General features: G+C 44.2%; 1 protein-coding gene across 6 annotated transcripts in view; it reads right to left on the bottom strand.

The window, feature by feature from the left end:
• Positions 1 to 13,927, bottom strand: part of SGO2 (shugoshin 2) — a 59,399-nt gene that overhangs the window by 34,012 nt on the left and 11,460 nt on the right. For all 6 annotated transcript variants that reach the window (XR_011364558.1, XR_011364557.1, XM_069983496.1 and 3 more), the window contains exons 5-6: positions 13,541 to 13,629; positions 12,976 to 13,166 (exon numbers count right to left, since the gene is read on the bottom strand). Coding sequence is in view for 4 of the 6 variants with exons in the window: in XM_069983496.1 (XP_069839597.1) it covers positions 12,976 to 13,166; positions 13,541 to 13,629 (280 nt within the window). In the remaining 2 variants the exon portion in view is untranslated. The remainder of the gene's footprint in view (positions 1 to 12,975; positions 13,167 to 13,540; positions 13,630 to 13,927) is intronic.

Genomic DNA, 13,927 nt, shown 5'->3' with positions numbered 1-13,927 from the left:
CCCTTTCCACTCTGCAATAATGGTCTAGGCCTAGAACTTCCGGGAGCTCCCTCTCACATATGTAATGCAGTTCTGATGGCTTAATTGAATCCGCCATACCGACTATGCGCAAATTATTGCGTCTCGTGCGATTCTCGATGTCCTCAAGCTTTTGCCATAGCCGGACATTTTCACTGCGCAAAGTGCCTACAGTGTCCTCCAGCTGCCCCTGCGTGGCCCGCACCTCCCCCACACTTTTCTCCACTGCCTCCACCTTACTGTTGGTCGTTGTCAGGTCAGTCTGGAGCTTCACCAATGCGGCCTGGAGAGCCGCCTCCACGGCCCGTTGTATATCCGGCACCAGTTTGAGGGATACCTCAGCCGCCAGCCGGGAGTAGTCAAACGGAGCGGTCAGGCGGTGCGCCTCTGGCGTGTCACTGCCAAACATGTCCCTCTGAGAAGCGATCTCCTCCGTCATTGCGCCGGGTATCGGGGCTGCAGCTCGTGATGGCCAAGATGGCGTCGCTGGGAGCCGCGCTGCGGGCCTCTGATCCGAGTCTGCCTCCTGGGGTCTGGCGGTAATGCTGCTGCGCAGGACGTAGCGGTCCATACGGGATCTCCGGGATCATATAAGTCTCCCCCGAATGAAATGCAGCTCCTAAAGCCGGTTCTAGCCGTTCGGTCGGGCGGGTGGAGGTTGATGGGCGCAGGAGCGCTGTTACATGCGTCCTCCCATGTCGGCGCCGGAACCGGAAGTCATACTTCACTTTTTTTGCTGTGCTGCATGTATGCCTTTTCTTAATATGAAATAAACACAGTTTTTTCAACACGAGTTGTGCTGCGGAAAATTTGTGAAATATCTATCCATCACTTATCTGTCATATATATAATATATAATATATCTATCTCATAGATAGATAGATACTAACAATATAGGCAGCACACTAAACGAACTGTGGACCAAGTCAGCTAGTAGAAAAATACTCTGCAGCACTCAGATGGTAACACAACACGTAAAAACGAGAATTTATTCTATATAACAATGTGCAGCAAACTTCACAAGTAATATATGACGCTTTGGCGTCTCTTATGCCATTTTCAAGTGCCACTTGAAAATGGCGTAGGAGATGCCAAAACATTGTGTATTACTTGTGAAGTTTGCTGCACATTGTTATATGGAATAAATTCACATTTGTATTACCATTGGAAAATAGGGTTTTCAAAAGGGCGGTGGCTTTTAAAAGGGGAGTGTCATAATTATCGTTCAATTTATCGTTACCACGACGACATGTACGATAAACCGAGATATTGATTTTAGGCCATTATAAAGAATGATCAGCTTAAGAGAAATTACTTGCAAAGTCAACATTTGCCTAGAAAATTAACTTTATCCCCCAAAACACATTTCAACATCATTGCAGCCCTGCCTAAGGGTCCGTTTACACAGAAAGATTATCTGCCAAAGATTTGAAGCCAAAGCCAGAAAGACTATTAACAGAGATCAGGTCATAAAGGAAAGACTAAAATTTCTCCTCTTTTCAAATCCTTTCCTGGCTTTTGCTTCAAATCTTTGGCAGATTATCTGTCAGATAATCTGTGTAAATGGACCCTTAAAAGGACCAGATAACATCGTTTCAGTGATTGCTTCATTAACACAGGTGTGAGTGTTGATGAGGACAGGGCTGGAGATCAATCTGTCGTGATTAAGAAAGATTGACACCACTGGACACTTTAAAAGGAGGCTGGTGCTTGGCATCATTGTTTCTCTTCGGTTGACCATGGTTATCTCTAAAGAAACACGTGCAGTCATCATTGCACTGCACAAAAATGGCCTAACAGGGAAGAGTATCTCAGCTAGAAAGATTGCACCTCAGTCAACAATCGCATCATCAAGAACTTCAAGGGGAGAGGTTCCATTGTTGCCAAAAAGGCTACAGGGCGCCCAAAAAAGACCAGCAAGCGCCAGGACCGTCTCTTAAAAGGGTTTCAGTTGCGGGATCGGCTACCAGCAGTGCAGAGCTTGCTCAGGAATGGCAGCAGGCAGGAGTGAGTGAATCTGCACACACTGTGAGGCGGAGACTCTTGTAGCAAGGCCTGGTCTCAAGGAGGGCAGCAAAGAAGCAACTTCTCTCCAGAAAAAAATCCATCGATATTCTGCAAAAGTTACAGGGAGTGGACTGCTGAGGACTGGGGTAAAGTTATTTTCTCTGATGAATCCCCTTTCCGATTGTTTGGGACATCTGGAAAACAGCTTATTCGGAGAAGACGAGGTGAGTGCTACCACCAGTCTTGTCTCATGCCAACTGTAAAGCATCCTGAAACCATTCATGTGTAGGGTTACTTCTCAGCCAAGGGAATCGGCTCTCACAGGTCTTGCCTAAAAACACAGCCATGAATAAAGAATGGTACCAGAATGTCCTCCAAGAGCAACTTCTCCCAACCGTCCAAGAGCAGTTTGGCGATCAACAATGCCTTTTATGGAGCACCTTGCCATAAAGCAAAGGTGATAACTAAATGGCTCAAGTAACAAAACAGATTTTGGGTCCATGGCCTGGAAACTTCCCAGATCTTAATCCCATTGAGAATGTGTAGTCAATCAAGAGATGGGTGGACAAACAAAAACCAACAAATTCTGACAAAATGCAATTGATTGTGAAGGATTTGGTCCAGAAGTTGATTAAGAGCATACCAGGGAGAATTGCAGAGGTCCTGAAGAAGGGTCAACACTGCAAATATTGACTTGCTGCATAAACTTATTCTAACTGTCAATATAAGCTTTTGTTACTCATAATATGATTGCAATTACATTTCTGTATGTGATTAAAACATCTGACAGACACACATAAAAACCAGAGGGCAGCAGATCATGTGAAAATATATATGTCATTCTCAAAACTTTTGGCCATGACTGTATATCTCCTTTTAGCTCAGGATCCCACTCTCTGATTGAAAGAACGCCTCAAGAACATCATTGATAATGCGTACACCAACCAGATTATAGACAAAAAATTGAGAGATTTCCTTTGGATAGAACATCCAAGGATACCGAAGCTCTATAAATATACAAGGGGTTATATCATCCCCCCCCCCCCAGGCATCAGATTGTGTCGCCCCGGGGATCGATTACCAGCCAAGCATCTATCTTCATAGTTGTCCTTAGACATTAACAGCCTATACACATCCATACAGAATGACAAGGGTATGTTCGCTATTTTTTGCAGAATTCAGCAGAATTCAGATTTTTCAGATCAAGCTTTGTCTTTTATTTTTCAGCTTATGGAGTTTATTTTCTTACCTGTAATTATTTTTCCTTTGACAGGAGGTTTTACTTACAGCAGATGGGAGTTGCAATGGGCTCTAATATGGCGCCATAGTATGCAAAATTTGTATGTGGCAACACTAAAGGAAGCAGCTATGTGTCCCAGCATTTGCGGTGCTGGTGAAGATACATAGATGCTGTCTTCCTCCTCTAGACTGGGTCGGTTGATGAGCTCCATGAATTTTGGGGTTTCCTTAGTCAGATGGATCCTGTCATTCAATTTACTTTAACCCTTAGAGGACCCGGCCAATTTAAATTTTAGCGTTTTCGTTTTTTCCTCCTTGTATTTGAAAGGCCATAGTACTTGCATTTTTCCACCTAGAGACCCACATGAGCCCTTATTTTTTGCGCCACTAATTGTACTTTGTAATGACAGGCTAAATTTTTTTCATAAAGTACACTGTGAAACCAGAAAAAAAAAATTCTAAGTGTGGTGAAATTGGAAAAAACTAAACAAAAACGCATTTCTTTTAATTGGGGTTTTTTCATTTTTTACGAAGTTCGCCCTGGGGTAAAACTGACTTGTTATGTTCCTCAAGTTGTTAAGATTACAACGATATGTAACATGTATAACTTTCATTGTATCTGATGACCGGTAAAAAATTCAAACCATTGTTAACATAAATATGTTCCTTAAAATTGCTCTATTACCATGCTTATAGCGCTTTTATCCTTTGGTCTATAGGGCTGTGTCAGGTGTCATTTTTTGCGCCATGATGAGTTCTTTCTATCGGTACCTTGATTGCGCATATGCCACTTTTTGATCGCTTTTTATTACAATTTTTCGGGATTTGATGCGACCAAAAATGTGCAATTTTGCACTTTGGGATTTTTTTGCGCTTACGCCATTTACTGTGCGAGATAGGGAATAGGATAAATTAATAGTTCGGGTGATTACGCACGCTGCCATACCAAACATGTTTATTTGTTTATTTTTATTTATAACAGGGACTTTGACTATATGACTTATTAGGGGAGGGGGCTTTTTACTTATATAATAACACTTTTGTTTGTACTTTTACACTTATACTAGAAGCCCCCCTGGGGGACTTCTAGTATAAGTGCACTGATCTCTCATTGAGATCTGTGCTGCATAGATCTGCTGCAGCCGGAAGCAATCGAGTGCCGAGCCGGGATCATCACCATTACGGCGCTGACCCCGAAGGGGTAGGATGTGTGGATCGCTCCTCTGGATGTGTGGATGCTCCCCACTAGACACCAAGGAACGGCTGCATTCGGTAATCGGATGCAGCTGTCAACTTTGACAGCTGCATCAGATTACTGTATTAGCGGGCACGGCGATCGGACCGTGCCCGCTAATACCCACAGTCCTGGGCTACAAGCGGCACCCGGGACCGCGGTCCCACTCTGAACGTGGGGAGGCGGCCCTGGACGTACGGGTCGCCTAAGGGTTAACCCCTTAAGGACCGGGCCTGAAATGGCCTTAAGGACCGGAGCAAATTTTATGAATTTGACCAGTGTCTCTTTATTCATTAATAACTTCGGGATGCTTTTACCTATTCGGCTGATTCTGAGATTGTTTTCTCGTGACATATTGTACTTCACATTTCTTGTAAATTGGAGTCGATACTTATAACGAATCTTTATGAAAAAACTCAAAATAGCGTGAAAAATTGTGAAAAAATGCATTTTTCCAACTTTAAAACTTTTCTGCTTATACAGAAAATGGTTATACCACATAAATTATATATTAAATAGCATTAGCAACATGTCTACTTTATGTTGGCGGCATTTATTAAACTATATTTCATTATTTTTAGACAATAGGAAGCTTAAAACATTAGCAGCAAATTTCCAAATTTTCAGTAAAATTTCAAAATCGATATTTTTAGGGAACTGTACAGGTTTAAAGTGTATTTGAGGGGACTGTGTGTTAGAAAGCCCCACAAAGCACCCCATTTCAGAAACTGCACCCCCTAAACTCTGCAAAAGCACATCCAGAAAGTTTTTTAACCCTTTAGGGGAGTCACAGAAATAAAAGCTAAGTGTGTAAGAAATTTGAAAATTTTAATTTTCTGTGCAGAGATTTTATTGTAATCCAATATTTTTCATAATTATAAACCTATTACCAGAGAAATGCACCCCAATATTGATTGCCCCGTTTCTGCAGTTTATAGAAATACCCCATATGTGGCCCTATTGCGCTATTTGACGCAACCACAAGCCTCAGATATAAGGGAGCGCCTAGGGAATTTCAATGGCTCCGTTATTTTTGGTCATTTTTGACTGTACCACTTCAGGTTGGCAGAGGCTCTGGGGTGCCAAAACCTAAAAAACACCCCTAAAGGGACACCATTTAGAAAACTACACCCCTCAAGGAATGTAACAAGGGGTGCGGTGAGCATCTGGACCCCACAGGTGCTTCACAGATTTTCCAAACAATATGGCTTGAAAAAAGACTAAAGTATTTTTTACACTAAAATGTTGTTCTAGCCTTCAATTTTTCATTTTCACAAAGGGATAAAAGGAAAAAAAAAAAAACACAAAACATGTAGCGCAGTTTCTCCCGAGTACGGAAATACCCCACATGTGGACATAAAGTGCCAAGCGGGCGCAGGACGAGCCTCCAAAGGGAAGGAGCGCCAATTGGCTTTTGGAAGCTGGATTTCACTGGAATGGATTTCAAGGGCCATGTCGCATTTACAGAGCCCTCGTGCTGCCAAGACACTGGAAACCCCCCACAAGTGACCTTATTCTGGAAACTACACCCCTCAAGGAATCTAACAAGGGGTGCAGTAAGCATATGGACCCCACTGGTGACGGGCACAAATGTGGAAAAATGTGACGTGAAAGTGAAAATTTTCATTTTTTCACTTTCATGGCACAAATGTGCCCGTCATCCAGGGGTCCATATCCTCACTGCACCCCTTGTTAGATTCCTTTAGGGGTGTAGTTTCCAGAATGGGGTCACTTGTGGGGGGTTTACAGTGTTTTGGCAGCACAAGGGCTCTGTAAATGCGACATGGCGTTCATCATCCATTCTAGCCAAATCCAACCTCTAAAATCCAAATGGCGCTCCTTCCCTTCGGAGGCTTGCCCTGCACCCACATGGCGCTTTATGTCCAGATGTGGGGTATTTACGGACTCGGGGGAAATTGCTCTACACATTGTGTTTTTTTTTTCTCTTTTAACCCCTTGTGAAAATGATAAATTCAAGGCTAGACCAACATTATAGTGTAAAAAATTTAATATTTCATTTTCACGCCACATTGTTCCACATTTGTGCCCGTCACCAGTGGGGTCCATATGCTGACTACACCCCTTGTTACATTCCTTGAGGGGTGTAGTTTCCATAATAGGGTCACTTGTGGGGGGTTTAACTGTCTTGGCAACACAGGGGCCTTTTGAATGCAACATGGCCCCTCGAAATCCATTCCATCCAAATCCAGCCTTCAAAAACCAAATGGCGCACCTTCCCTTTTGGAGGCTTACCCTGCACCCGCATGGCGCTTTATGTCCACATGTGGGGTATTTCCGTACTCAGGGGAAATTGCTCTACACATTGTGTTTTTTTTTATCTTTTAACCCCTTGTGAAAATGAAAAAATCAAGACAAGATCAATGATTTAGAGTAAAAATTAAAAAAAAATTACACTAAATGTTGGTCTAGCCTTGATTTTTTTCCATTTCCACAAGGGGTTAAAAAGAAAATGAACACAAAACGTGTAGGGTAGTTTCCCCTGAGTACGAAAATACCCCACATGTGGACATAATTTGCCATATGGGCACAGGGCAAGTCACCAAAAGGACAGAGCGCCATTTAGAGGCTGGAATGGGGGATGGAGGCCATGTCGCAATTACAAAGCTCCTGTGCTGCCAGAACAGTAGAAACCCCCGACAAGTGACCCAATTCTGGAAACTACACCCCATAAGGAATCTAACAAGGGGTGCAGTGAGCATATGGACCCCACTAGTGATGGGCACATGTGTAGAACATGTGCCGTGAAAATAAAAAATACCATTTTTTTCATTTTCACGTCCCAAATGTGGCCGTCACCAGGGGGCCATATACCCGCTGCCCCACTTGTTAGATTCCTTATGGGGTGTAGTTTCCAGAATGGGGTCACTTGTGGGGGGTTTCTACTGTCCTGGCCGCACAGAGGCTTTGTAATTGCATCATGGCATCCTCTAATGGGAATGGCGGCCATACCTACTTAGCTGGGGAAAAGGGACAATTCTAATTTATTTGGGGGTATTAGGCCAATTATTAGTTTATAAGGTTGAAAATGACAGGTGTCCATCAAACTCAATCTGTGTTGATCCAGAGGAAGGCAAAAACCCCTCGTGAGGCAGACGACAGTAGCCTCATCACAGGGGAAAAATTCCTTCCCGACTCCATATTGGCGATCAGAATAATCCCTGGATCAACGTGACCCCTGAAATAGGAATAAGGGACAGAATTTAGATAATGTAGAACCCCAGTGACGTGTGGTGCACCTTGGAGCGATCCAGTATGTAGAGGCCGGGGTGATCAGGACCCTTCCTGATCCCCCTGTTACCCCACACTCTGCACTTCTTCTGGGGTCTCCCTTTCTCCAGTGTGGGGGACGTCACCTGTAAAATGTTGCCCTGGTGCGATACGGGGTCCTTCATATCCAGAAGCGCTGGGTCCGCTCCATGGCTGCTAAATATTAGAGCTCTATTACTACTTCTGATATGTTCGGATCGTGCCGCAAGCTACAGTAGCTCGGGCAGCGAGGGACCAGAAGAGGGGGTGCTGGTATAAAGGTTATCCCCGTACAGGTGGTGACCTTTATCCAGCAGTGGGAAGATCAGTTCCCGGACGATGTCCCCACTAACTCCGAGGATGGGGGGGGGAGGGGGCATCTGGGGGCTGGATTCGAGTGTCCCTTCCTTCATACACTCTAAGGGTACGTGCACACTGCGGAATCGCGAAGGATAACCCTTTGTGCATTCCGCAGTTGGCACCCGCCGGCGGACTGATGCAGGCGCACGTCTCCGTCCGTGTCGTAGACTCCATTCTATGCACGGGCGGATTCCGCTCTGCGTCCAACGTGTTGATGGAATGACGGATGATGGAATCCGCCCATGCATAGGATAGAGTCTATGACACGGGCGGAGACGCGCCTCTGCATCAGTCCGCCGGCGGGTGCCAGCTGCGGAATGCACAAAGGGTTATCCTTCGCCATTTCGCAGTGTGCACGTACCCTAAATCTGTAAGTGTACCCTGAGGTACTCTCACAGAGTTTGTAGAATTTCACGCCATACCGTCATCTCTTATTGGGACGGTACTGGCGGAAAAGACGTGTCTGGGGGGCAGCGTACGCTACGCTACCCCCCAGACATGTCACTGGATGATGAGGAGGATGAGGATGAATGGAGGAACAAAGGACCCCCCATTCATCCTCACTGGCTGTTTCGGTGTCGGAGGCAATAATAATGTATGCGTCCGATACCGAAAACACCCTGGGGGCCATCTTTATTTGGGGATTGGTATATGGGGTATGTAGTGGTGTAGTGTAAAACTTTATTCAATGTAGTGTGGTGTAATGTAGTGTTTTTTTACGTGTTTTTTACAGTAAGTATACAAAAAAAACCTACGCCAAAAATGGTGTTGCTGATGAATGCCGCACTTATGTTCGGCACTTATCAGCAGACCGTGGCAGTAGGATATAAAAAAAAACCACCCTACGCCAAAAAGGAGGAGTTGCTGATTAGCAGCGCACTTTCGTGCGATGCTGATCAACACTCAGCGGCGATAGGGTGCGGAAAATAGAAAAAAAAAAAATTGGGAAAATTTTTTTTTTTTTTTACTACATTCTGAACATCCCTGTAGTGGCTGATACGTGTATTACACTTATCAGCCGCTAGGGGGCAGCAGAGCGCAAGATCCGAAAATAGACGACGCTGGAGCCGGAAAAATACGAAAATAGACGACGCTGGAGCCGGAAAAAGCCGATCGGGACTCACGGAAGAAGCCGAAGTCCCGACAAGATGAAGAGGACGCCGGGAAACCGGAAGACGCCGATCAGGACCCCGGGACAGGTGAGTAATGTACAAATACCTGCTCCGGACCCCTCAGCTACCTAGCTGAGGGGTCCGGAGCAGGCATTTATTACTTGTGGGGACTTTGATCGCCGTGAACGGCCGGCCGGCCGTTCACGGCGATCGGGACGGTGGTACCGTGACCACCATTACTTTTTACAGTAATGGCGGTCGGTGCCGTCCTCGGACAGCACCGACCGCCATTTTTTTCCGGGTCATCGGGCCACCGATGGCCCGGAAAGGTTCCGATCGCCGCTATGGGCTTATCAGCCAATAGCGGCGATCGTCGGCATGGGGGGGGTTAACAACCCTCCATGCCGACAGGGAGAGATGGCCTGCTATGTATTATAGCAGGCTATCTCCCCCGATCGGGACCCGGCCGGCCGCGGCGCCCGTTTAAAGGGCTGACGTACCGGTACGTCATGGGTCCTTAAGTGACAGTGATCCATGACGTGCCGGTACGTCATGGGTCCTTAAGAGGTTAAAGAGTCACTGTCGTTTTTTTTTTTTGCAGAAATCAATAGTCCAGGCGATTTTAAGAAACTTTGTTATTGGGTTTATTAGCCAAATATGCCATTATCTACATTTAGAAAGCCTTTTCCCAGGTCCCCCCCCCTCCTCTTTTCCATCCATTGCAAAACAATCAGGAAATTGTGACTTGTTGCATCAGACATACCCAGTCTGTTCTAGGGAGAGGGGAGGGGGGAGGAGGAAGGAGGGAGTTAGCCGGCAGCAGAAAGCAGATAACAGAGGATTACAGGCACAGAGCTGGGCGACAGCTGTAATCAGAGCTCAGAGAGGTCAGTGGTGACTGTCAGAGGAGATAGAGGGTGATTTATTTGTAGATTAAGTCTTTGTTGTCCTGTTTTGGTCTTTTATTTAGCTCTCTCCATAGGAGAACAATGAAAACGGGGGGAAGAGCTTCAAAATGCTTTTTCATGATAAAAATGCATTTTTCGGCTAATAAACCCAATTACAAAATTTCTTAAAATCGCCTGTACTATTTTTTTCACGACAGTGACACTTTAAACTACTCACATAATGAAGTTACATTTTTGGACATTTTATATCGTACATAAAAAAAAAAAAAAACAGATCCATTCTAAGTTACATGTAAAACCGACAGACAGAAACACTTTACTTAGCTTTGAATATAGACATTTTCCGAAAATGAAAAATAGTCTCCCTAGGAGTCAGCTCCTTCGAGCTAGACATATCAGCGAAGAATCATTAGTACCATCTACACTTCAGCGTATGTCACAGAATTTCATTGACAGAGGTAGATTGGTTGAACAACAATGCTCAGTGGTCCCTCAGACAAACACAATCATTACTATGTAAACACCAATCTAAGGATACTTTTACATGGAACGATAATCGACCGAATCGATTATTGCTCCAATGTAATATAGGTTTGGATCCATTTTCGTCGGGAGCCGACCATGCACCGCTACGTGTAATAGCGGTGTGCGGCCGGCGACTGACAATATACATTACCTATCCACATTCCAGGGCTGCTGCTGCGGTCTTCTCCCCTGGTCCTGCGCACTCTAGCTTCAGAGTGGCCTGTCAGCTGACAAGCCGCCCGGCCAATCACAGGCCACGTCGGCCCCGGCCTGTGATTGGCTGAGCGGCCTGTCAGCTGACAGGCCACTCTGAAGCTAGAGCACGCAGGACCCGGGGAGAAGCGGACCGCAGCAGCAGCCCTGGAATTTGGATATGTAATGTATATAGTAAAGCAAGGGCTGCAAGGACATCGGTAACTATGTCCCTGCAGGCCTTGTTCAACGATTATTGGGCCGTGTAATAGGTCCAGTAAACGAGCGACGATCTAGAAGATCGCTGCTCGTTTACAGGTATTATCGGGCCCCCATCGGCCCATGTAATACCACCCTGAGTCTAGTTCTTATCGTATTTCCTTTGTCTCAACATACCACTCAAGTCCTTCAATTTCCAGAATCCTTAATAAACACTGGTAATGTGGTCAAAAACAGCTTTGCACAGATTTCCAATTTCCAGGAGAGACCCTTTACATCCTACAAGAGGGCTAAAAGTCTGAGAGACCAAGAAGTTAAATCAGTTGTCTCTCGGGACAAAAGTGATATAACATTATCTTCTACCATTTTGGAGCCCAAAGTCACTGGTTGTTACCTGTGCCATAGCTGTGTTAGTTGTAAATATATCTAAAAAGATTGTACATTTACTCATCCTACCACTGGGAAGACACATGATATCAGTTTTTTTTCTTACCTGTAGCTCCGATTGGACTGTTTATCTACTGTGGTGCCCATGCAACCTACTTTATGTAGGTGAGACGACCTATAATGCGCGCACAAGATTGCATCAACTACACCATTCGCAAGTGTCGTAATGATCTTCCAGTTTCCAAACACTTCAAAGAGGCCAACCATACAGAATGTGACTTAAAATGCATACTTTTGGATCATATTCCCCCACCACGAGGTGGTGGAGACAGACATGCCATTCTAAAAAGGAGGGAACTTAAATGGATTTTTCGTCTAAAAACTTTGAAGTTGTATGGCCTCAATGTGGATTATAAAAGGTGTTACCTAAATATTGCAATTAAAACCGTAGGTCTTTCCTTACGAGTGAGGTCCCCACTGTGATTCAATTACATGAGTTTTGCTTCTCCCTTTGTATATACTTTTGTTTAGCACATTCACATTACTCACTTAAAATGTGTTAAATTTAGATTTTTTTGAGATCCGAACCCAAGCCTTCAGATAGAGAACAATTGGATTGCGATCTCCAGCATGTAGACACCATCGCTATTCCCCTTTCAGCCACCTATCAGGTGGGCCATCGCCACATTGTTTAATTTTTGTTCTGTTAATCACTTTGTTTTTCATTTGAAATGTTGCTGCTTATTTATATTCTTATTCGATTATCTCCATTATTTCATTTTTTATTTATCCACTCAGTTTTTCATTTATACATCCACTAGCCTTTCCTGTCTGACATAGGATGGTATGTTTGTATTCATTCCCCTCAGCGCCCCAACAGGTATTGCATGGACCCTTCCTGGCTGACCAGACTGGCCTGCTGGATTGACAATCCTTGCTATGGTGAGAACTCACATTGCTATACAGCTTGTGAGTGATCCCTCCTGTGTTAATTGGTGCAGCCCTGAAGTCTTGGGCAGTATTCCCACTGACCAGTGCGTGTGTGTTCATGATGGCCTCCCGATTGTCCACGGATGCTCTTAACCGGGGCTAGTAAATATATTTAAAAGGTCTTTTGACCTTTGAACATTTATGACACATTTATGATATAAAAATTTTAAAAGATTTTTCTTTTCTGGTTTACATTTAATTTGTGGCTATCTACCTCCCTTATACTTTGGAGTGCTTCCAACCTTCTTTCTGCACACTGTTCAAGAGAGAAGCTTGGAGGAAAAATATAATTTGATAAAGAGTCATCAGCTTTGGGCATCATACAGAACTTACAGATTCCCTCTAACTGAAAACAAAGTAATAGTGGTGACAGGCTTAGACCATGACCACCAACTTTTACACTTGGGACTCCTCAGTCCAACACACACACCTCAACACCTTTGTGCAGTTCTTACAAAAGGACAAGGTGTACTTCAGGCCATAAATGAATGCTACTGTTCTTATGCAGCCTCTTTACCTTTGGGAGAGTCATTCAAGATATGAATTTCTGTCTCATCCAGCTTGACAGAGTTTTCTTTGACAAAAGGGGCACTCAAGGAAAGTGGATCGGTAGGTTGGTTCAATTCGTTCACCAGACTGGTTTGATAACTGACACGTTTCTGATGTTCTACAGAGCTGGAAGGAACCCTTAAAGCCACCCCGGTAAGTCTATCGGATAGAAGGAAGGGGGAGGGGGGAACAAAAAAAAACACAACTTTATATATTATTTCAAGCTTCTGTAATATATTAAAGGCCTACAAAATTAAGGGATATATGTCCATAGAAATATATCATACATCCATAGGGATGAAACAAAAAACTAAAACAAAACAACTCCCCTTCCTTCCATAGTTCTCTGGTTTGCCAGGGAAGAAAAAAAAATGTGTGGTATCTATTTTAAACTGGAAAAGGTAAGAGAGTTTGGGTTATTAAAACTCAACTACAACTGAAAATGTGTGTGAGGAATTAAATGTTCTGCGTTTCTTGCTATAAAACATTACTTCACACATATTGCTAACAAAAAAACCCAATTTGTTCATTACCTGTCTCCTTGATCCTCCTCCTGAGTCAATTCACTCTGCTGGCTAAAACGCTCACTCCTGGTTACATTTAGTGAACAACGATCTGGGGACTGAAAGGGTAAATACTTGAAAAAATAAACTAAAATAAAAAGTACTGTATTTAGTAAGAAAAATTGTTTAAAGAGGACACTCTTTTCAATACCACACCGTTCCTAAGATATAGGGATTTTACAATTTGGCTGCAGATAACTGCAGTAACTTTCTATTAGTAGTAGCTGTGATATCCACAGGGATCCACAGGGACCAGAGAGTTGTAGTGGTGGACTAACCTACCTGGTGGTCCCATTATAATGCAGCGCCACACATCGCCACCATAGCCCCGAACCACGTCATCTGCTTATAGGCCCC

Source organism: Dendropsophus ebraccatus, chromosome 9, assembly GCF_027789765.1.
Source record: "Dendropsophus ebraccatus isolate aDenEbr1 chromosome 9, aDenEbr1.pat, whole genome shotgun sequence".
Lineage (NCBI taxonomy): Eukaryota > Metazoa > Chordata > Amphibia > Anura > Hylidae > Dendropsophus > Dendropsophus ebraccatus.
This window is presented reverse-complemented; position numbering and strand designations above follow the sequence as displayed.